General features: G+C 39.5%; 2 protein-coding genes across 5 annotated transcripts; both read left to right on the top strand.

The window, feature by feature from the left end:
* The first annotated feature begins 18 nt into the window (after positions 1-18).
* On the top strand, positions 19-13,240 carry LOC103457077 (uncharacterized). Of its 3 annotated transcripts, XM_081598455.1 has the most exons (8): positions 19-168; positions 351-411; positions 2,862-2,967; positions 7,222-7,880; positions 7,920-8,514; positions 10,606-10,669; positions 10,769-10,893; positions 12,763-13,240. In XM_081598455.1, the coding sequence occupies exons 2-8, from the start codon at positions 364-366 to the stop codon at positions 12,792-12,794; spliced, it is 1,629 nt and encodes a 542-aa protein (XP_081454581.1). In that variant the 5' UTR covers positions 19-168; positions 351-363; the 3' UTR covers positions 12,795-13,240. The 3 variants fall into 3 exon arrangements, with proteins under 3 accessions (XP_081454581.1, XP_081454573.1, XP_081454578.1); XM_081598447.1 differs by having other exon boundaries at positions 7,222-8,514; XM_081598452.1 differs by having other exon boundaries at positions 24-258; positions 7,222-8,514.
* Positions 13,241-14,522: 1,282 nt separating this feature from the next.
* ndufv3 (NADH:ubiquinone oxidoreductase subunit V3) lies at positions 14,523-23,404 on the top strand. Of its 2 annotated transcripts, none has more exons than XM_081598440.1 (4): positions 14,523-14,714; positions 16,680-16,782; positions 18,944-20,023; positions 23,148-23,404. In XM_081598440.1, exons 1-4 carry the CDS (start codon positions 14,670-14,672, stop codon positions 23,312-23,314), a joined length of 1,395 nt encoding a protein of 464 aa, XP_081454566.1. In that variant the 5' UTR covers positions 14,523-14,669; the 3' UTR covers positions 23,315-23,404. The 2 variants fall into 2 exon arrangements, with proteins under 2 accessions (XP_081454566.1, XP_081454563.1); XM_081598437.1 differs by having other exon boundaries at positions 18,941-20,023.
* Positions 23,405-23,440: the final 36 nt, after the last annotated feature.

Below are 23,440 nucleotides of genomic sequence, written 5' to 3'. Positions count from 1 at the left end.
AGTGTTTTCTATAGACAGTTTTCTGGTTGGCTGCGGATGCTCCAGTCTCTTCTGCAGCAGAGTGAGGGCTTCAGGGGGCGTGGTGTGTTTGGTTACATAAAGGAGCGCCGACCAAGCGGCGTTGATTAGTGGAACAAACTGTTCACGTTCCTCGCTTTTCTCCTGAAGGTAAAGAAAAAAGACTGCATTTAACCTCTACCGTCGTGGAAGCACTGTGGTTTTCCTCTTCTAACCAGTTTAGGTTTTGATAAAGTGCAGGTTTGATAATGGCATGAAGATGAATTTGTTATTATGTCACTATTTTTTTTTATGGATGTTGATGTTTGTTTGTTTGTTTGTTTTTTGTGCAGGTTGTTCAAAAACATGTCGACCTCCCTGTTAAGGATCGGACACCTGCGATGTGTCAATAAGGTATTTCTTCCTCCTGACTTCTAAAATTTCACGCTGCAGCCTCTGTGGCTGCTGAAAAAACAGGACTTTTACATAACACTCAGGATTTACAAGTTGCTGATGTGGCTACATTCACTACGAACCAATGCCTGTCTTTCTGTGTGCCTGTGCATGCCAATCAAGTGTGCTTTGCTTCAAAAACACATACTCCGGTCATTTCAGAAAATACCTCTACCATGTTTATGGTAACATGAAGTCAGAGATCAATGGAAACTTCTTTTTTTGACAACACTGTTTTGCACAAAAAAATGTTACATTTCCATCCAGAGGTGGAAATTAAAAATGTGGAAATGTTCAACATATGATTACAAGAATGTTTGGGTTGTGTATTTAAAGTTTGCTGTAGTAATTACTTCAAATGAACTTGTTGCACTACAACCCTGTTAAGGTATCCATGCTTTATGTTAAATGGGTATGGTAAACTGTATGGTAAATTTATTATCAGTAAATCAGTTTTCATAGAGTTGAGTATAAATCATATAGTTTATATAATTTGCTTGTACTTGTATTGTTTGTAATTGAAAGGGGAAAATATGGTGGCTGGTGAAATGTTTGGTGGAGAAAATGTTTAATTTCCACCCCTGGTTTAAAAGACGACTATTCTTGCAGCTAAATTTAATTGAACTGTACAAAATAGAGGTGTAATTTCAGAATGACTTTTTTTAAAATATATTTTTCAAGTCCAATTCCTTTATCACAAAATTTGAGACAAATACAGATTTAAAAAGAATACATTATGTATTTACGTTGAAAAGACTGAAGGACTTCAAATTCCAAGTTTCAGACTTGGGACTTGATTCAGGACTTGAGAATAAAGACTTGAAACTTTGCTGTGACTTGCAAAACAGCAATTTAGTCTGTTCATATTTTTCTAAGAACAAGCTATTTAATTCCTAACACCGTTTTTATCAGTGTAATTTCAAAGAAATATTATCATCTGTATTAATATTTGTTCAAACATTGCAAAATACAACCATGGTTTGTTCTGTGGTTGCATACATAACCAAAGAAATTTTCCATATTTTCATGAAATACAACACTGTATAAAATCAGCATGAAATACCTTTCACCACAAGTGCTGTGTCCATTAATATTTCAAAGCTAGGCGCATTTTAGACTCATAAGAAAAGACAAATAGACTTGAGTTGCTTTGGTAGAAACAAAAATCCTCTTGTCCTTCATTAAATCAATTATCTGCCCATTTCTATTAATTGTATTTATCTATCGTGTTTATTCACTGACTAAGTAATTTTTATTTAAATAAAAACAACAGCTATTGATGTGTGTGCAGAGCATTATAAGCAGTATAAGTTGTAAAAAACAAAGGACATTTCTAACAGAGCTGTCCTAAACTTACTGATCTTGGTTTAGAACTGTTTAAGAAAATCAAATTGCTTATTAATGTCACATCAATGACTTGGCTTGTCTAGTTCGAAATGCATGTATTTAGAAATCTCCAGCTGTTATTCAACTTTCCAACAAGGCTGTGTTGTGGAGTCATCTGCGAACTTCCAGCCTAAAACCCGCTGAAGGGTTTTTCAGCTGGCTCATTTTGGGAGTCCCTAAAATGAGCAGAAGAAAACTGATGTCCTGCATCTTTGAGATGTTTCCCTGGTTCAATACACTTCAGTCAAATAGCTGAGTCACCTCCTAATTCTCCTCCTAACAACCCCATTATTTGATTCAGGTTTGTTGAAGTAGTGACGCAACTAAAAGTTGCAGGACACCGGCCCCTGAGGCCTGGAGTTGCCCACCCCTGTTCTACATGCTTTTAGTCAGCATGGGTGTAGGACTGCTCACTGCCTCGTCACCATTATATTGCACTCGGCACATCCGCAGCAGTAGATGTTTGCCAGTGGTATGGTACATATCAAAATGGTGTTCTAAAAACAAGTTCTTGACCGTAACCCAGTGAAGCGAAAAATATACCTGCAGACATGAATTCCTTTGATCACATAAGTAGACCTGGCATTGTTATTGTTATACAATTGAAAAATTAAGGGACTAATAATTTTGACCCTGGTAGTTTTTGGTTTTTGTGAAAGAAATTAGTTTCTGTATGCAAAGTAAACCAACCACCTAAAATAAAAACTAGGATTTTTGTAAAGCTGCATTGAAGAATAACTGATTTAAAAGAAAAAGAAAAGATTTTTGACAAAAAGTTAAAATTTCATAGGTCTACTAATTTTAACCTCAATTGTAGGTTAATTACACTCAAGCTAAGGTTTTCATGCGTTTTCTGCGTTCTAGGATGATATTATGTAAAATCAACTTTTGGAGCTTTGTCGTGTTATTAATCCATAATGAAAAACAAAACTACTGTTGCTTTGATTTTAAACAAGTGGAAGTGTGTAGAAAAGCATTCCTGTAGTGTTGTAACCATTTCTCTTGTTTTTGTGTTGTGCTGCCAGTGCTTGCAGACTGAGGGTTGGAAGATACTGAGCAGAGCACCAACAGCTTTGCCTTTCAGCACAAAATCATCAGGATCCAAAAATTCATCAAAAAAGACCAGCAAAGGTAAGTTTCAGAAAACAAGTTCTGCTGTTGGGTTATGTTTTACTTTTCTAATTTTGTAAATTGAACTGTGGCACAAAAATCATTGATCTAATCATTTTTCATTGAGTGGTATGGAAATCATACAATTGGAGCAGCAACTTTAAAGGCAATATTTTATGGATAGTTCTATTGTCGGTGGCACTTTCATTTCCATTTACTGCAAAAGTAAAGACAACCCTTGTTGTTTTAAATATTTATTTATTTTACACATTCAGTGGCAGAAATGGTGCTAAATTTACTGTTTTGTGCACCGTTTGCATTTCTAAAGATGTTTTTTCCCCAAGAAAACCTGCATGAGTTCTCAGGAGTTTCTGAAACAATTGACATTACGCCACCTGTCAATCAAACCAGTGGGTTTGTCAGGAAGCGATCAATCAACGTCCTCATTTTCTGGATGCTAAATACTTTAGTCAATCAGCTTTTGATAAGCATGTAAATGTTGGCGAGCCTCAGAAAGTCGTTCAAGGAATTAATGATGAAAACGGGACCAGAGACCCAGTTCATTCGACTAATGGAAAGACAAACTCTGAAGAACAGCTTCAAGCACTGAGTGATGTTTTCCTTTGTCCCATGGATTCAAACGAGGAGGATGTTCTACTTCTGGAGGCTTGGAGTTAACTTTGGGTGTCGTTGTTGAGGGGGAAGCTGTATCATCCAGTGCATTGCACAGGCGATAAATTTTGAAAGAAAAACTGCAAGCAGTTGAATTATGGTTAAAAAAATAATAAAAGTAAATTTGTAAACTACATTCATCCAATCATCACACACATGCACACGGTAATATGGTACAAGCTACTGCTGTGGTGTATAAAGTGGGTCCTGGAGGGCCGGCATCCTGCATGTTGTAGTTCTCTCCCTGCTGGTAATATCAACCTCCTCAGCAAGTCAATGTTCTTCTTAGGCCTCTAATGAGCTATCATTGGATCCAGGTGTGTTAAACCAGGGAGAGAACTAAAACGTGCAGGATGCCGGCCCTCCAGGACCCACTTTGTGCGCCTCTGAGCTACTGGATAGTAGCAATAGCCCCATGATTACAGGATGAATTCCTATCACCATTGCCACTATCGCCCTCCCATGTGCTTTATGATGGATATATAAAACAGAAACGGAACAGGAAATTGTGTACATTGACATTTCAACTACAACTTCTTTGTAGTAATCAATACAATCAAACAGCATGGAACATAGTGATTGAACTTCTGGAATTGGTTTAAAACAAAAGAACGGTAGTAAAGTACATGTACACGTTCAAAGGAATGGGTATAAGTATGAACTTATTTTTACACTCACCCCTCTTACTCTTAACTTGGTATTAGTTTTTCTTTTCTATATCCATGTCTATAACTAGTACAGTGCATTCATAATCGCATGCAAATATAAGCAAACATATGCTAACGTGTTAAAAAAATATTTCTAAATGAATATACTATAATACAGTAATATTTGACAACTTCATTAAATAGTAACAACAAAAGTTATTTCTCATATTGATGACCATTTTCTTAAATTATGCATTTAAACTGTTTGATGTTTGGACATTGCTTGGTTTCCATACTTATCTCATTCCACAGCTTCACCCCACGTGCTGAAATACAAGCGTTGTCATTTCAGCTCTGTTTACTCTCCGTCCTTATAATTCCTCATTATCCTCACCTGTACTGTGCTGCTCCCTGTTTAAACAGCTCGCCTGATGCCTCTGTCACAGCTTTCAAGCCCCGTTTCATGTTCAAGGAGCTTCTGGTTTTTGATCCTGCCTGTCTGCGTCTGCCTAGTCCTCACTGGAGTTTAAGAAGATTTATTGAACCTTGCCTGCCTTTGACCCTGTCTCCAGTGTATTGGATTTTGGATTTTCCTTGCCTGAGACCTTCCTGTGCCTGATCCTAGACTGTTTTTTGCCTTCAAACCATTGCATGGTTAATGTTCTCTGTCCTCAGTGAACACCTGAGGCCCTCTCATCCTCCGCTCACCAAACCCTCCCAAGACTGGACTCTTGGCCCCTCTGGACCTTCCATTTCTTGTAAATGTCTTTCTTATGCCTGGAAATACTGCAACAAGCTTGCACATTGAATTGTTTTGAAAATCTTACTAGATATTCTTTAATGTGACCAAAATCTGCATACAAACTTCTACGATTAAAGTGGATTATTGACAGATTGTCTTTGGATATGAATTCCTGATTAAACTGCTCATTACTATAGTAACAGCAGTCGGTGTCTGTGATGCAAAACAAAATGCATACTAGGGTCAAAATAATTTTCACATCTTTTGTTGTCAGTATAGTCCAATGATGATGATTTCAACTGATCATATGAATTTAACTCTTCCCCTTTGTTTTCATGCCCAAAAGCAATTGTGTCAATTCGATCCTTGTTTGCCACGTATGCGTTTACAGTGTTGCCTCGATTTCCAACCACATTGTTCAGATGAACCTATTCAGCTTCTCCATAGTCTTAATGACTAGCTTCTTGGCTTCTTCTGGTGATCCGTTTAATTTGATATACATTTATCAAATCAATGTTGTCAACGTTTTCTTAGGAGTCGAGCTTCTCTGGTGATGTGTACATTTCTTTTTGTCAAATGTTCATTCAAGTGCACATCTCTACCTTTCAACTTTTGACCTCGTTTCAACAGTTCAAGCTGTTGGACATCAGTGATAGCGGGTATTTATTCCTTATAGGGATCTTGTTTAACCCCCTGTAGTCGACACATGGGTGAAATGTGCCTTCTTTCTTTCCAACAAAACCAACTGGCACTCAGTGGCCGATGACATCAGCTGCCACAGTCATTAATGTAGGTCTTCATGGCCTCATGTTCCTGCTTGGACAGACTGAACAATCGACCGTTTGGCCGCAGTGCATCTGGCAGGAGCTCTATCACAGACGTACAGCTGGTGTGGGGGTAGTGAGAGGGCTCGGGTCTTCCTGAAAACGTCGGCCAAGTTGTGGTATTTAGGGGGAACCAATGACGGATCAGGAGGATCAGGACTCAAACATTCCCACAAGTGGACTGAGCAGCACAAAGGCAGTTACTTGAACAGGACAGACTCTGTCCTTCATGTGACCCAATCAGTATGGGGATTATAAAGTCTCAGCCTGGGACACCATGGAGAAACTGGAGGAAGGAATGACTTTGAAGTGGAGAGGCGTTCCCAACATGATCCCGGTGATCGAAAACCATTTTTAATTCTGAAGAGAACTGACTAAAGGAAAGGGAAGTTAGAGGTGTAGCAGAATCAAACGCTAGCCCCCAGGCTAAAGCCTGATTCCTCAGCAGTCCTATGACATAATACGTCTTGGATAAATCAGAAGCAAAAGCCATAGCTTGCTGATCACCATCCTCCATTGTAACAGAAAACCCCGGCATTTTGACAGCTCACCCGAGAATGGAGGGGGATCTGGGACATGCGGAGCTCAGGAGTGGGGACAGCAGGAAGTTCGGCCGGTGAGGAGTCGGATGGTGGAGCAGCCGAAGATTTTGACGACCCTGGACCATTGAGGTTAGTTAGCTACCTGTGAGGACAACTGCGTGATTTCCATATGAGGGCTTTGGTGTTTCCAGTCCAGTGAGTCTATGTTCGTTTTGCCTTCTAGCAGAACTCCTTGGCGGGCTATGATGTCTCTCAGGGACGCAGCTGTCTGATTCCTGTCCAGTCGGGTCTGTGTTGTTTGGTCAGATGGTTCTGACATGGTTCAGGCACTGATGGACGCAGGAACTGAGCAGTGAATTCAGAACTGGTGTTTGTTGAGGGATCGGCTGTTTGTGATGCCTCCAGCTCGGCAGGTTGTGGTACCAGCTTGAAGAAATGTCTTAATCCTGGTAGACTTTGAAATGTTTCTCCAGTCGTGATGATATTGTGTTTTTAATATAATAATTCTTATTAAAATAATAATTATGTGTTATTAGTAGTATTATTATTATGTCAGTGATCATTGTGCCACAGTTCATCTTATTTGCTTTTCCTTGATCTGTCTGTGTGGTTTCCGCTGAACATTTTTCTTTTTGTCTTCAAAATAGTTTACCATGTTGACCAGTGGACAGATTCATTCATACATCGTAAAAGACTAAGAGGGCTATGTTTTCTTTTAACCTTTCTCTTTCCCATATGCTAGTATATTTTTAACAATCCATACTTGTATTAGACGTTTTAATGACCAATCAATTTCTGATTGAACATACAAATAATGTATTTTGTTTGCTCAACGTTCCTCATTCTAGACAAAAGCAAGCCTAAAACATACTTCGACATAGAAAAACTTGTTCAACACAAGCCATGCAACTTCCCTAAGAAAGAAGTTTCTCCAGCTGCCTCTGCAGTAACTGAAGCTGCACTGGAAGCCATAGCTTCTGCAGCAACAAAGCACACACCCCCTGTTGCTTCAGCTGGAACTATTGCATCCACTTATGACGGAACGACTCAACCGGTGACAGCATCCTTTGTTAAGGAAGTTCCCTCCAACATATCAACTGCTGAATCTACTGTTGAAGTTTTTCCTGCAGCCTTTCCAGGAGAAGATGCTCTAATTTTAGAGACCTCCAAAGTGGCTGCTGAGCCTGCAGCCGATGTGCCACAGGTCCCTATGCATCCTGCTCCTGCCTCTGTAGAATCGGCTCCTGATCCACTTGTGAACGTTGCACTGGTAGACGGGGTCCTGAACCTAGTTCATGAAGCTGTGCCAAATAAGGCCTCCATGGAGCCTGTGGAAGAAACGCCTCGTGCAGAGGGCTCACTAAAGTCTGTGGTGGAAGCGGCTCCTGTAGTGGAGGCGGCCCCTGAAGAGGTGTCTCTGGAGCCTGTGGTGGAAGCGGCCCCTGTAGTGGAAGCGGCCCGTGAGGAGGCATCTCTGGAGCCTGTAGTGGAAGCGGCCCCTGAGGAGGCATCGCTGGAGCCTGTAGTGGAAGCGGCCCCTGAGGAGGCATCTCTGGAGCCTGTAGTGGAAGCGGCCCCAGTAGTGGAAGCGGTACCGGAGGAGGCGTCTCTGGAGCCTGTAGTGGAAGTGGCCCCTGTAGTGGAAGCGGCCCCTGTAGTGGAAGCGGCCCCTGAGGAGGCATCTCTGGAGCCTGTAGTGGAAGCGGCCCCTGTAGTGGAAGCGGCCCCTGAGGAGGCGTCTCTGGAGCCTGTAGTGGAAGCGGCCCCTGTAGTGGAAGCGGCCCCTGAGGAGGCGTCTCTGGAGCCTGTAGTGGAAGCAACTCCCCCAGAGCCATCTCCAAAACTTGAAACGGAAGTGACACTGACAACTGTGTCAGATGAGGTCCCTAAAACTCTAAATGTAGACCTTCAGGCACCCCTGGAGCCTGTGGCAGAAGCAACTCCTTCAGAACCGGACCCTGCAGAGTCCATGCCAGAGCCTGAAGCGGAGGCGGTGCTGGAGCCTGTGGCAGAAATCACTGATGCTACAGATGTAGTTCCTGGCTCTGAGGACCTTGTGGACCCTGCCTGGGTCCTTTCCAAGGCTGCTGAAGAAGAGCTGCAGATGGATTCCCGTGCTGAAGCAGTTGGACCATCACAGGGTACACACTACAACTTCTCCCTCCCCTACAATCCTTCTGTTGTTTCCTCTGTGGAACCTGTATTTCTACAGAAAACTTCTACATGACCAGGCACTTTTTTCTTCTTGGCCTCTCGGAGAATGTGTCCTAATGGTCTTTCTAAGTGTTACTTGGTGAATCCCTGCAACAAGTAACTATTGCTTTTAGAAACTGTCTGCTCCTTCTCGTATCTCACCCTGTTGTCTGCCCTATTTTAGTCAAATCTTCTGTGCTGCTTTTCATTTATCTTCACTGGGGAATGATGTCACTCCCAACATGTTGCAAGTTGGGAGGGAAAATAAAGAAAATGTAATTACTGTTACCCAGATTAACAACTCCATTAACATGCAGTCTTGCATGCTAATGGACTGACGTGTGCTTATTCCATTCGAATGTTTAGCCAAGTGATTTCTATATAGTTTATGAAAGTGATTTAATGAGACGACTGACAGAAGTGCAAATAGATGGTTTATTGCTGGAACTATCATATTTTTATGTGTGAGGCAGTCACGATGGATTAGAGTTGAGGTTAGGATTGAAGTGAAGCTTTAGTCGAGTCAAATCCCAAATTTGGACACTCTGGAAATTGATTTAATGAGTCAGAAGTCGGACCCATCTGAGTTCAAATGAAATGCAGCATTAATTCACTTTGTTGTCGCACGTTTCACACAGTTGGGAGTGTCTTTTGATGCATGGGTTTGCACTAATGAAAAGTGTCAACTTTATGTTACTAATTTCCGCACCCTTTGAAAATGTGTTACTTTGGTTTGTGTTTCTAAATTTATTTTCTTCCTTTAGAAATGTATTAAAACGTTTTTATATTCCTAGAAGATATGCAAGTATTTATATTTATATAAAAACTTTGATGTAAAGATTCATAGTCTCACCCCCAGTCAAAAATATTGTTAATTTCACTTTTTAAACAGAGAATATAAAAGTCATTGTTTTCCAGCCGTTTACACCTTTCAGCACTTCCGACTTTTCTAAATATAGTCACCTGTTGCTTTTTATGTCTTACTTGGAAATTGCATAGAAATATGGTATAATAGTCCAGACATGTCTGACTTGTGCGCTTTATTTATATGTAAGAGGTAATTGTGATTTTCTCTTCAACTCCTTTCACATAAAAAAAATCCCATTACGAGACTGACTCTAGATTGCTGTGGAAACATTTAAATTAATTGTTCTGCTTTTTTTTTAATCACATTTCCTTCCAACCGTAAATGTTCCTGCTTTTTAAACAGATTGTTGGAAACAGATGGGTGATAAATGAAAATTGAAACCAGTATTAAACCTGGGACAGGTTAACATTTTGCTTCAAACGCTGGACTGTTTTTGTGATATTCGGAATGGTGACCAGAAGCGATAAATGTATACAAGTATCTCAGCCCTCACAGATTTCTTAGAGGGTTTTTTGTTTCTGTTGCACACAAATATTTAAAATTTTCAGAGAAATTTCAATTAAAAAATGCACTTCCCCTCAATCTATGGTTCCGTAACTCTTGGCAGTAATAACGATTTACAATAGCTGGCAGTATTTACTTGGCCTATCCTTCATTGCAGAATTGTTTTAGTTCAGCCACAGATGAGATTAAACACATGAGCTTCCTGAATGATGTTTTTAAGCCATTCATGCAGAGGCTCACTTGGTGGTGCCTCATTCTTTTGCTGCCTACCTGAAATGTGTGTGAGCTTGTGATATTTCTGATTTTCTAAATCTGTTATGGTACAGAACTTATGGTTCAATCAATTATGGCTTGACATCTGAGTTATAATGCAACCCCAGATCATATAGCTTACATCATGTTTGAACAGTATGTTCTTTTTATTAAAAGATGTTCATTTTATACCGCATCCACACAAAAATTCCACTTTTGTCTCAGTGGACCACAGATAATTGGTCTCTAGATGAAGAAGTCTCTAGCTACTGTCTAATCAAACAAGCTGTTTTTGTGCATAATGGATTCAGTAAATCAAAATGTATTGGATAAAAGTCTACAAAGCTGTGGTTTTTGCTGTACCTAAAATCCTCTGAGAGTAATATTTAATTTGTTGTCTCTTTGTGACACTCAGCTCATATGGACCCAGTGCAGAGGCTATTCTTGGACTCTATACGAGAATATTCAACAAATTCCCAGTAAGCATCAACACTTTGTTTCGTGTTATGCTGATACTCTTTTGTGCAAAAGATCTAAAGAGGTGTTGACTGATTGGTTTCTCACCTGTTCCAAAACAGGGCAGCTGGTGGTCTGGTTGATGCTGACTCACAGTATCAAAAGGTTTTGGAAGAGGAGACGGCAAAGCTACGGAGACTGTATGGTGGTGGAGACCTAACCAGTTTTCCTAATTTCAAATTTAGAGGTGAGTTAACAGTTGGGTGTTTCGTATTTAGTTTTTGACAATCCCAGTGAAGATAATGTGAAAATCCTTTAAATGAATTTGTCATTTATTGCAGTAGTATGATCTCGCACTAAAAACTCATTTTGAAAAACAATATATTATCCGGTACTTTAGTGCAGTTGAGAAAGAATTTATGAAACAACATTCCAGAATCAGCCTGTGGTGCTAGGGTTGCCACCACAGGCAATGGATGGACACCCACGACAGCCAGTAGTGTCATCCTATTCTCATGGGGTGGGAAGGCTGCTGCAGTGGTAGACGATATTTTATGGCAGTGTTTGTTGTTAAAAAAATTATTCATAGAACAATCGTTCATGCATACATAGAGGTTGGTTAGAGTACCCCAAAATTGTACTCCAATCAGAGTAGCATTCCTGCAACACATTTTTACTTAAGTAGATTAACTTAAGCTTCAATTGGGTGTATAATAGTATTTTGTAAAAGTCAACTCAAGTAACTGATCATAAAACCTGATTTAATATTCAAAATGTGTCCTCAGACAGCCAGAAATATAAACGTTATGTGAACATTCTGATATTTTAGAGTATTGCCAAAATATTTACACAAAAAAGGAGTTGGGTTTGGAGGCTGGTTTTACACCAGATTTACCACAGGGGCCAGGTTAGTCGGTGTTTTTTCATGGGGAAAAAAGAATGAAACGGAAACACAGAGCAATATTTCATCATTTAACATTGTGAGCCAAAAAGCCACTTGCGTCTCCAGAGATCCAGGTTGCAGATCCTGATCTAGCAGATCGAAAGTGTTATCCTATCTCCATACAGCAGCTACAGTGAAGCTCTATAAAACGGGTAAAATTGTGAAGGTTAAAAAAAATATACCACTGAATATTTAAAAAGACATTTATATAGTATAATTTCTTCTGTACCCCAGTTGATCCCTGTCTAGAACCACCCCTGGGCTGAAGGTGTGTGTCTGGTGCAATTTGTCTGTCGGGTTATCCAAACTGTTAAACCACATCAATAAAATAATAGTGAAATAACATTTCATATATTTTATGAATTCAGTGAATAACAGGGAAATATTATTTCCCTGATGATCCATTTTTAGTTTACTGACACAAAGTTTCCCCCAGAAAACTTGCCAAGCCCAGTGGTCGAGACGCTAGGGGAGTCCACCAGCAGCCCACCATGTATTTGTTTTAAGAAATGTTATAATTTGACAGACAAATTGAAAAAGTGTTTTTTGGTGAATGAATCACTCCCTTCTTCCTCCAAACTCTATTTTGGTCTCATTGGAACATAAAGTTTCTCCAGTGTAACTGTTGTCTCTTTGTAGAATTAACTGATTACTTTATTTAAATATTAGAATATGGGTTATTTTAAAAAATAATAATAAAAACATTTTCTTCTCTACTGTAGCTTAGATATATACATACACACACCCTATGTTGCCAAAAGTATTTGCTCACCCATCCAAATTATTACAATCAGATGTTCCAATGACTTCCATGGCCACAGGTTTGTAAAATTAAGCACCCAGGCATGCAGGCTTTCTTTCACAAATGTTTTTGCAAACAGTTGTAGGGATTCAAACCTACATCTACCGCCATATGCTGGTCGTGCTTTCCCCCTATCCCACCACAGCACTTCTGAAATTATTTCTTAACATGGGATTTATTTTTTTCGCCTTCACATATTTATGGTTGGATTTTCAGATTATACTACTGTAACCAAATGGCTGTAGTTTAAAGATTTTGAAATTTATATTTCTGCATCTATTGCTGAAGACAAGTTTATTAAAAAAAACAAAACAAGATGTTGGCGTTAAATAATTTCAATGACAGAGCTGTGTTTTTGTGTTTTGTTTTAGAACCCCAGTGGGATGAAGTTTCCCAGAAGTGAACCATCAGAACTTCTACTTGACTTTTACAACTTTGTGCACCAGAACATGAATTTGTATGATTGTCAAGCAAATGAACCTCTATCTGGTGCTTGTGTGTGAAAATAAAACATTGGATTTGTAGAAACTGTAGATTTTGTGCCTGTAGAAGATAAGGTTTTACAAATATCGCCATCAAGTTTGACGGAGTGATCTTAGAGGTGCAAGTTAGGTTGTCTAAATCGATAAATAATGTGACTTCTGTTGTCTAATCTTTTCATTCCTTTCAATAATTTTTCAACTGCATGTCTCGAAGGGATGTTTAAAAAAATTACATGGAACTCAAATAAGCTGTCAGATTTTTTGTTTCAGTTTATTATTGGTTCAGTGTAATATTCTCATTTTAAGTGTCATGTTTTCATTAGCTGTAAGCGGGAAATCATCACAGAAATAAAGACTTTCAAACATCTGTTTTTAAACATCTGTGTGCAATTAATCCATGTAATGTAATCCATGTGTTTCACTTGGTGATAAAGTTCCTAATATAAATGGGATTTGCAATAATAATTTGCAACAATAGGATTGGAGTGTTAATGTCCATCTATAGGCGTGTCTACTGGACAAGGATAAAAATACAGAACATATCGGTTCAATAAAGGTTAGGGTTAGTCAGTTATAACTTGTGTACAGGACAATGGTTGAGTGTGTTAACTTTTCATCTCCTCAGCTGGTATTGTCACATGAGCTGTAGAATAAAAGACAAATGTTTAATAATACTTTCAATGGCAGGAAAAATGGCAAGTAAATATTGGTGGAACCAAAACGACTGTCTCAGCTGTTTACTGAAAAAACATGAAAGACAACAAGGAATATTTTAGTAGATAGCATCTATTCTTTTTTTTTTTTCAGCAACCCTGAAAAAAGGGTATCATAGTGTATGGTTTGAACCATACATTGATGTTTATTAGATAATTTATCTTTTACAGCGCCAGTAATGTCGGAATTGATAATAAAGACTTTGCGGTAGTCTGATTTAGTGATGTAATATATTGCCATCCCCACGCAACTGGGGGGATCCCAACGCACATGCACAGAGTGGAACTTCTTTAAGGAGAAGATATCAGGTTTCAAAAGATAATAAAAACGGAAGACCGCGGATAATATAGGAAATAGCTCCCCCTTAACTTCTTAATGATTGATCAATTCTTCTGTGAACCTTATTCATTTGTTCGTTATTGACTTTTGCTCAAATAAGTTTCTTATATATACATTATAAATTATATTTTACAATTTATTTTGTTCCCCTATTATTGATGGATCTATATTATTTATAATGTGTAAAGGTCTTGTTTGTCATTTAATGTCATTAAGAAATTTTTAAAAAATTGTTTTATTAGGGAATTTATTTTTTACGGTTCCAATAATACCAGAATTATAATAAATAAAGACTTTCTGCTATTCTGATTTAGTGATGAAATTATATTAGCTGTGTTACCACCCCCATGCCACTAGAGGCAGTAGCAGACCCAAAAAGATGCGACTAAGGAGCAGATTTAGAAGTACACCTGTTCAAAACTGTGAGCTGCGCTGAAGTAAATAAAAGAGAGCATTTCAAATACATGCTGACAGTGAAAATTCTTCCTAAAGATGAAGCTGTATCACAGATTTAAAAAGAAAATAAAAACGGGAGACCGCGAATAATATAGGAAACAGCGCCCCCTTCACTTCCGGAGTGCAATGGTCCCGTTTCCAAATAAGGTAAGAGACTGACAGCCGTCCGTCCCGCCCCTTTCTGTTTGCTGCAGCGAGGTGTACTTGCGTGCTGCTGCTTCTTCGTGGAACCATTGCATTAACCACAGAGGTTGAAGCCAGTCGGAACAAAACAGTTGGAACACAAAATGGCTGCCTGGTTGCTGCGTTCAAGTCGACTTGGTGCACTCAAGGTAATATTTAGTTATCTGACACAAAAGCTTTTAAACTGTATTCTGCGGTGGTGTTAGATCGTCAACGACATCATACAAGTATTTTTTAAAGCGCATGCTTGGAAACTGATGTTGTGACATGATGGGTGGTAGCGTTCCTAATGACCCTCAAAGTTGCAAAATAAAAATAGAAAAGGAAATTGACTATAGGTTTTTTGAAAAGCTAAGATAAACACATCTTTAAACTACTTATGTGTGTTTTAATTTAGAACACAGCGTTACTGACAAGGACGTGGGTGTTATGACTCCTATAATAAAGCAGAAAAAAAACACATCCTTATACTGAGACCAGGGCTGGAAGAAATGGACTTAGGATTTACTGCGATATTTTGTTGTGCTGTTGTGATAGTGATTAAAGTGAGAGCTGTTTATTACTACTTTTAAGTAACTTTATGTATGGCTGTGTCCGCATGACCTCAATCACAGTTGCACAAGTTGTTTTAGACGTCTAGAAAAATAAACATCCGGGAGTTTGATTATTTTTTTGATCAAAGCAACTAATAATAACCTCTGATCATTTTTGTTGAGCACAACGATCCCATGAAGAAATTTTTAAAGGAGACGATCTCAATAATCAAATGTCCACAACATCCAGTAAGATTTTCATTGCTTTAATTTGCAGAGCTTAGCAGATACAGGCCATAAATTTTAGCAAAACCAAAACAGTACAGAAGTTGTAAAAATCATCAAATCTTATTGAATTAACTTTCTCTAAAACTGTGGCTGAGTGAACTTTGTGAATGTAATACATTTGCAAGGAGACGGTGAGAGAGAGGCTCAGACCACATGAGTTGGGTTGATCCTTTTGTTTGTTGTGTAGAAAACATTTCCATCGATTCCACTCAAGATTCACACGCAACAAAACCGCTGATTACTGAAGTGAAATATTATTTTTCTGTCAATTCTTTTAATTAACGGGGAGACCTGTCGAATTTCAGGTACATTGACAGCTGTCAATAAGAAAGGACTACATGTCCTCTGTAACTCTGTGACATCAGTACACCGACATTCATTAATTTAAAAGCAGATTCCACCTCTGAGCTGCAGAATGCCCCAAAAAGCTGGAAGCACAGCGCCAGAAGTCTGTGTTGTGCTCACTGAACCAGGTTTTAGTGAAGCAGAGGGCAGAAAATCCTTGATGGAGAAGCGACAGTTTATCCGCTTTATTAGGGTGGACATAAAACAGGTGGATTGAGGGCAAAGGTCACGGAGGTTTTTCTGAAGCTTCACAAGCACATTTAATCCCATAGAGAGCAGCTGCTGCGGCGGCGGCTCGGGGTTTGTTTGCAGTTCTTTTCTAGTGTAAGTGTCCACATACTGTTAATAGCATAGAGCATAATAAGCACACAAAGTACAGAGGCTGTCATCATCTGCACCATCTTGGTATTGTTCAGGTTATAAAAAATATAACCTATGATTTTTTTTTTGTTTTACTTTTACTCTATTTACAATCAGTCATTGTTTTGTTCACATTCAAGATGGGATTGTTCCCACTCCATGCTACAAAGCATTCTACGGAGTACTCAGCTTCCTATCCACATCATTCACCTGACAACTGCATAGTAATACTACAGATGGCAATAAAAGATATTGGTGGAAATTCAGTCCCATGAGATGTGCTGCTGGCTCCCTGGTTAAACACACAAACCTTCGTCTCATAAATTGTGCTTTGTGTGTCATGCAGCCATTGATGGAGGCAATTGTTGAGGCCTCTACCTGTGTCTCGAGGAGTTTCTAACAAACCTGTGAATCATGTTAAATGCAATTCCTCCTAATTTGAGTCAACTGAGCTGGCTGGAACTTTATACTTTGTTTGATGATTTTGGCTGAAAAACGCCATGTAATACTTACATTTGTTTGTACAGTATTTATCTCCAAAACGGTTCTTTTCTTCTTCTCTTTTTTTGTTGTTGTTGGTTTCTCCAGTTCGAGAGCTGGGGCACTCTGAGACGTTACCCCCTTGCTTTGTTCTGCAGTGAAGCTAAAGAGCCAGTAAAACCAGTGAAAAATGCAAAGGATCCACACAAGAGTAAGACCAATTACCTGTGTTCATATTATGTATCATATGTGTCACTATAATGCTGCTTTCTGTGTATGTAAACAGCAGGAAAAATAAGTAGGGCACACATCAATGTTTTTCTCTGTAAAAAAAAAACAAAACAAATCTGTAATGAGACTAAGTATCTAACTAAGTGTTGGAAATGACCCAAGTAATTCACACTCTGAAACAAGTTGGAACATAACGGTAGCTTTTGGGGAAAACCCCATTACAGATCTGTCCCCGATCTGCTGGATCGAACGTCTGCTGTAGTTCTTTTATAGCTATTTTGCCAAGGGTTGTACAGTTTTTTAATTCAACATTAATTTATTTTTTATAAGTTAGGAGCAACTTGACGAAAATGTGTTTCATCTGTTCACAAAGAGTAATACAATATTTTACATTTCTCTGGTTATTAATCCAGACAGAATACCCCTTCATGTGATTATTAAATATCAGGTATCCTGTAATTTATTCGTTTAATATTTTGCTAGTTATGTCGTTCCATTTTCCAGGTGGTGTTTTTTACCGTGTACGATCCCCGACTCCAAATCACTTCAGAAAGAAATGGGATATGTTCGACCCATCTGCTCCTTTTGTCCTTTATAGTTTTGCTTGTTCTCTTCTAAAAGCGTCCAGTTTCTTCTCATGTCCCTCCTGTGTTTCATTCATTGGATGCTCCTTGTCTGTCCTTCCCGACTCGGCACTCTTGATCCTAGATAGTTGGATGATGGTGACTTTGGAGCCTCGACTCGCCACGTCTTTTACTGCTGCAGATGCGTAGTTGCAGACGCGTGTGTTGTTCTCGTAAAGTACGATCAACTTGACTGGGGATGGGGTCTGGAATTTGATCTACGTTTCTCTGAGGACCCGCTTCGCTTCAAGGTGTACATGTCGATGTTTTAGCAGCATGTCTGGGGCATAGACAGACATGCTGCTATGCCCCAGTCTATTACTCTTTCCCTGCCAGCATAAAGCCTTTCATTTTGACTATAAATGTGGTGAACTTGACCCAGGTCAAATAATGTTTGAATATCTAGTTTGTCTCGGAGTAGGATCTCTATGAAGGCTGACAGAGGAAGAGCCGTCCTCAGAGCCTTTTGCAATGCCATGGAGCCCTTTGTTTTCCAGTCAGCTCAGTTAGTTCAGCCTCAAGCTCATCCTGTAATTCACTTAGCTTCATAGCTGACTCTTCAGTCTGCTTCCAAAATACATCCAGTTTTTGGTTGTTTTTTTTGTTTGTTTTTTTTCCCCCTCTTTAGCTTCTCGGAAGCCCTCTACATTTTCACGATGGGATTCTCTCAGTTCTCGGAGAACAGTTTGTAAATTAGCTGTCTCGTCAGCTTTGTCGTTAGCCACCAGTAATGCTTCCACGTCCGAGAGGCTAGTCGTGCATTCGTAGTTCATTTCTTCTTCTTGTAAAATCGACTGTCAAAGACAGTAGAGCTTGTTTTTATTTGGACTTAGGCACTGTGACTCACTCATTAGTGTATTTTAAATGCTGCATAGAAACAGGAGATTTTTAGAATTTGTCGATGAGCCACTTGGCTAAGCTGTCGCCATCTTGTTTGCTCATCCGGAGGTCAATTAAACATTGTTTTAATTGATTGCAGCTGGTAATTAATTCCTATATCACATTATTAAGAAAACTTATGATAATGATGTTGCGTATCATTAACCCACATTTTCCTTAGTTTTCTGTATGTCTTGATCATTTTTCTGTTCTCTTATCCAGGTAACTATAGTCTGTCACTTTTTATTTAAATACATTTAAATGGTCTGCATGCATGTATGTAGATTCATTTTAAATAGGCTACACTTAACTTGCATAATTGTTTTTTAATCATTTTAATTTGTATTTTGTATAGAAATGCATTCATGACTTTTTAATGAATCATAGTGCTTTTTTTCCCCTTTACTTTTCAGTCCATGTTTTTTGGGAAAACATTATACATACCATATTTTCTAGCTCTCTGTAAGTTTTAGCAAGAAGTAAGCTAAATATGTCTTTCTGTGGTGAATTTCCAGTAAAGTTGTTATGCAAAGTGGTGAGACCAAGTTTTTGGAAATAAGTTTTTAGAAGAACCTTTCTGTTTGGTAACCTTTCCTAGCATTTCCCTGTTTGTGTACAATTTATTATTTTCCTCAGCAGGTGAAGATGAGAGGGCAGCTGTGTGGACTTACAAGACTGCTGTGGCCTTTCCAGTTAAATTATCGGATCCTGGAGTTTTGCCACCCTTCCTAGGTGTAACTAATGAGCCAGTCCGCTTCACTGCCGCGTCAGAAAAAGCTGCAGCACCACCTGTTACTGCTGCCACTAAATCTGCTGGAGAAAAGTCATCAGCTGTCACTGCTTCATCTGATCTGTATCAAAGCCAAGAAGAGGTTTCTCAGATACTTGCTCATGATACTTTACCGGTATTTGTACCAGCTGAAGAAGCTCCAGTCGAGGAACTTTGTAAAGGCTCCGTACCGGGAGACGTTCCTGCCCTTTCTGTGAGCCTGCATGATGTTGTAAAACCAAGTATGGTTTCTTCTAGGCTTGGGGATTCAGCAGCTGAAGAAATGTCTTCCTCATCATCCAGCGACTCTGATACAGACTCAGACTCAGACTCGGAGTCCATTCCTGAAGACGAGAATTTAGAGGTAGAAACTGAAACCAGAAGCTTTTCTTTGGAATTGCAACAACCAAGTCTTCAAGAATTGCAACAACCAAGTCTTCAAGAACAGAGAGAAATTAAAGAGCTTATAGTTAGTGGAGTGACTAAGGGCCTTCCTAATGCAGAGGAAGCAGCAGATCAATCTGTAGTCCAGGCCTCCAGAGATCCTTTGCGAGACTCAGCCTTCGATGCCCTGACTGCTACAAAGAATGCAGCTGAGCTTACCAGTTCAGATTTGTCAACCCTTACTGCTCCTACCGATGCCCTGTGTGAAGCTCCAGCTGTACCTGTGGAGCAACATGAAGCTCCAGACAAAGCCCAGTCTGACTCTCTTTTAAAAGCAGTAGATGCGTTTACAGAACTTGAAGAAGGCTTAGGTGATGCTGGTGAAGAATCGGGGGGGGAAACGTCTACTATTGGGCCTGTACAGTCAAAAGCCGTCTCTGCTGAAGTAGCAGCTGACTGTCCAGCTGAAGTTGGCACCTCTGTTGAGCTGGAGGACTCTGCCCAGGTGCTAGTGGAAGCTACTGAAGAGGAGCTGCATGCCGAGACCACTGCTGAACGGCCTGAGGGTACATACCACACCGCCTTGCCCCTCACTCCAAACCTTTAACTCTCCAGATAGGCTTTGCATTTCCTCCTGTCCCTAAGAATACGTTATTTTAGCAGGTTCCCTCACATTCTCTTTCACTCATAGTATTGTTAAGCTTTTATGACTTTAACATCTAACCTTCAAACTTATTCCTGGCAACTAGCTAATTTCAGGGAAACATTCTTTTCCTTGACTTTATGGTTCATTCCTTCTTCTGGTTCAATTTAAGTAAATATATATGTACAGTGGATACAGAAAGTATTCAGACTTCTTTAAATTTTAACTTTATAATTGCAGCCATATGCTAAAATCAGCGTACCATCTTGACAGAAAAACACTGAATTGTGTATATATATATATATATATATATATATTTTTTTTACAAATTTATTAAAAAACAAAAAATGAAATTTCACATGGTCGTAAGTATTCAGACTCTTTGGTGTGACAGGTCACAGCAAAGTGCCAAATAGCCTGGATACTTTTTGTACCCACTCTGAACAGAAAGTACACAATATATACTCTCTTATTGCCAAAAGCATTTTCTCACCAGTCCAAATTATCGGAATAAGGTGTTTCGATCACTTCCATGGCCACAGGTGTATAAAATGAAGAACCTAGGGATGCAGACTGTTTTTGTGAAAGTAGCTCAGTGAATTCCAGGGTGGAACTGTGATTGGATGCCACCTGTGCAACAAATCCAGTCATGAAATTTCCTCACTTTTAAATGTTCCACATTATTCTGTATTATAAGAAAATGGAAGTGTTTGGGAATGACAGCAACTCAGCCACAAAGTGGTAGGACACATAAACTGACGGAGCGGGGTCAGGAGAGGTCGGCAGGTTTCTGCAGAGTAAATCACTACAGACCTCTAAACTTCACGTGGCCTTTAGATTAGCTCAAGAACAGTGTGCAGAAAGCTTCATGGAATGGGTTTCCACGGTGAAGCAGCTGCATCCATGTCGTACATCACCTAGTGCAATGCAAAGCGTTGGATGAAGTTGTGTAAAGCACACCGCCACTGGACTGTAGAGCAGTTTTCTAGAGCAGATGCATTTTCCGGAGTGACTATCGTGCTTCTCCATCTGGCTATCTGATGGACGAGTCTGAGTTTGGTGGTTGCCAGGACAACGGTACTTGTCTGACTGCATTGTGCCAAGTGTAAAGTTTGGTGGAGGGTTGTTTTTTCAGGAGCTGGGTCTCTTGGTGCCAATGAAAGGAACTCTGAATGCTTCAGCATACCAAGACACTTTGGACAAGTCCATGCTCCAGACTTTGTGGGAACAGTTTGCAGCTGGCCACTTCCTCTTCCAACATGACTTTGCACCAGAGCACAAAACAAGATTCATAAAGACATGGATGACAGAGTCTGGATGAACTTGACTGGCCTGCACAGAGTCCTGACCTCAACCCAACAGAATACCTTTGAAGTGAATTAGAGCAGAGACTAAGAGCCAGGCCTTATTGTCCAACATCAGTATGTGACCTCACTATCCGCTTCTGGAGGATTTGTCAAAAACCTCATAAACACACTAAACTTTGTGAACAGTCTTGTGGACCAACGTCACATTGAACCCTACGGATTAGGAATGGGATGTCACTTAAGCTCATATGTGAGTCAAGGCAGATGAGTGAATACTTTTGGCAATATAGCGTGTGTATATATACAGTGTGTATATATATATATATATCACACAACCAGGTTGTTCATTGTAGTGCATGATGATGTGATCACTAGCTGCGTTTCCATTAAATAAATGCACCTAATAAAAACCGTTGTGACATTAGGGTGAGGTGTGTGTTTGTTTTTTTTGGCTGTATAATTTTTTTCCCCCCTCAAAACTGCAATGGAAACACTTTTTCGCATTGCACGAATCACATGATCAACAATTGGCTGTTGCCAATGGTGCAAACCACAAAGAAGAAGATGAGAAAATTAGTTTGAGGATGATGGCACAGCATGTTTTTTAGTGACTTACAAACTGATTCAAGTGTGATTTTACTTGCGTTTTGTGCACATTTGTAATGGAAACGCAGCTTCTGTCCATACTTACTTTTGAAACATTGGAGCTTACTCTTTCAGACCGATGTTCCAGGCTGGGTACTCTTACTCTGATCCTCATCATGTTTCTGAATGTTCTGTAGTTTGTTTTGTTTATATCTTCGCTCTCAGATTTCTTTATATTTTTGAGGGAAGATTTGCTTGCCTTTAGATGTAGCTATTCCTCTCTTTGGCTCTTTTGCATTGTTTAAATGTGTCAGTGTAAGTAAGGGCTCATTAAATCTCAAATAATACAAACTGAAATGCTATATCCACTGCTAAGTTTGAATGAACCAGGTAATATTGGTAACGTTAATATTGGTTCACATGCTGGTAGTGGTGAGATGGTTTGACTCTGTTAATTTATCTTATAAAGTAAGGTTACTGGTGTTTCTAAGCTCTGACACTTCATTAAAAAGTCAAATCGTCTTGCTTCCCGGGTGATTATACCTGGGTATTATTTCTCTCTTAACTTTTTGGTCTCTCCTTTATCTGGGAATAATGGATTGGAGTGTTTATAACAAATAATGTCAGTTGTGCTTGAATTTTCCCCCCTTTGGTTGTGAGCTTGACATTTTCATTGGCAGAAGTTTTCTAGTAACATTTAGATGTAAATGTATGTGACTAAATATGTGCTTCTTAAAGTGTTACACTGATTTTTAGTTGTTTTTTTCCCCAAATCCTAGTGAATCTTGTCAGTGGATGTTCTCTGTCTTGGTTAAATCTATTTTACTTTTGCAGGCTTCTATTTATATGCCAGGAACATGAACGTTGAGGTCTTTCCCACAAGCGTGTCTTCACACAAGCTTTGTTATTGTGGGAAATGTGATGCTATAAACTTCTTTATCAGTGTGTGTGAATATGTAACCGCAGCCTCCCAAAAAATCCTCACAGTTCATTTCTTGATGGCTTCTTGCTTATTGGTGTATGCCTGCAAACAGTTTGCTGTTAGGGGAAGAGAAAAAAGGAAGTGCTTCCAGGTAATTGACCTGGTTTGTGTTTCATGTGTGAAATGCAGGAAAGATGCATCTCAAGTCATGAGGTTCTCTTTTTCTTCTGCAGAGTCAGCAGCAGCACCTCCGGAGCCTGAGATATCTTTTGACAACAGCACTTACAAAAACTACCAGCACCACAGCTACACCAGCTTCACATTTGCAGACCTGGATGTGGAGATGGCCAAGTATCGTCTCCCTCAGCCCTCGTCCGGAAAACCGTCACCCAGACACTAGGGAGTAGGTGGTGTGCACAGCGGTGGTGGCGGCGATGTTGCGAAAGCAGTTGTTAAAATGTGTTATGATTAAAGAAGTGTATGAAATTAAGTATTTTTGTCTGATGCAATGGCTGCTTTGTTTAGT

This window comes from Poecilia reticulata, chromosome 2 (assembly GCF_904066995.2).
Source record: "Poecilia reticulata chromosome 2, P_reticulata-male-v2, whole genome shotgun sequence".
In the NCBI taxonomy this organism is placed as follows: Eukaryota; Metazoa; Chordata; class Actinopteri; order Cyprinodontiformes; family Poeciliidae; genus Poecilia; species Poecilia reticulata.
Note: the sequence above shows the minus strand (reverse complement) of the source record. Positions and strands in the feature narration are given on the sequence as shown.

Bases quoted from the DNA above. Each gene is read 5' to 3' on its own strand.
- LOC103457077 (XM_081598447.1), top strand. From the start codon at position 364: ATGTCGACCTCCCTGTTAAGGATCGGACACCTGCGATGTGTCAATAAG. The intron at 2,968-7,221 runs GTAAGTTTCAGA...TCCTCATTCTAG, and splicing joins ATCAAAAAAGACCAGCAAAG to ACAAAAGCAAGCCTAAAACA. The intron at 10,894-12,762 runs GTGAGTTAACAG...GTTTTGTTTTAG, and splicing joins TCCTAATTTCAAATTTAGAG to AACCCCAGTGGGATGAAGTT.
- ndufv3 (XM_081598437.1), top strand. From the start codon at position 14,670: ATGGCTGCCTGGTTGCTGCGTTCAAGTCGACTTGGTGCACTCAAG. The intron at 16,783-18,940 runs GTAAGACCAATT...TATTTTCCTCAG, and splicing joins TGCAAAGGATCCACACAAGA to CAGGTGAAGATGAGAGGGCA. The intron at 20,024-23,147 runs GTACATACCACA...TTTCTTCTGCAG, and splicing joins CACTGCTGAACGGCCTGAGG to AGTCAGCAGCAGCACCTCCG.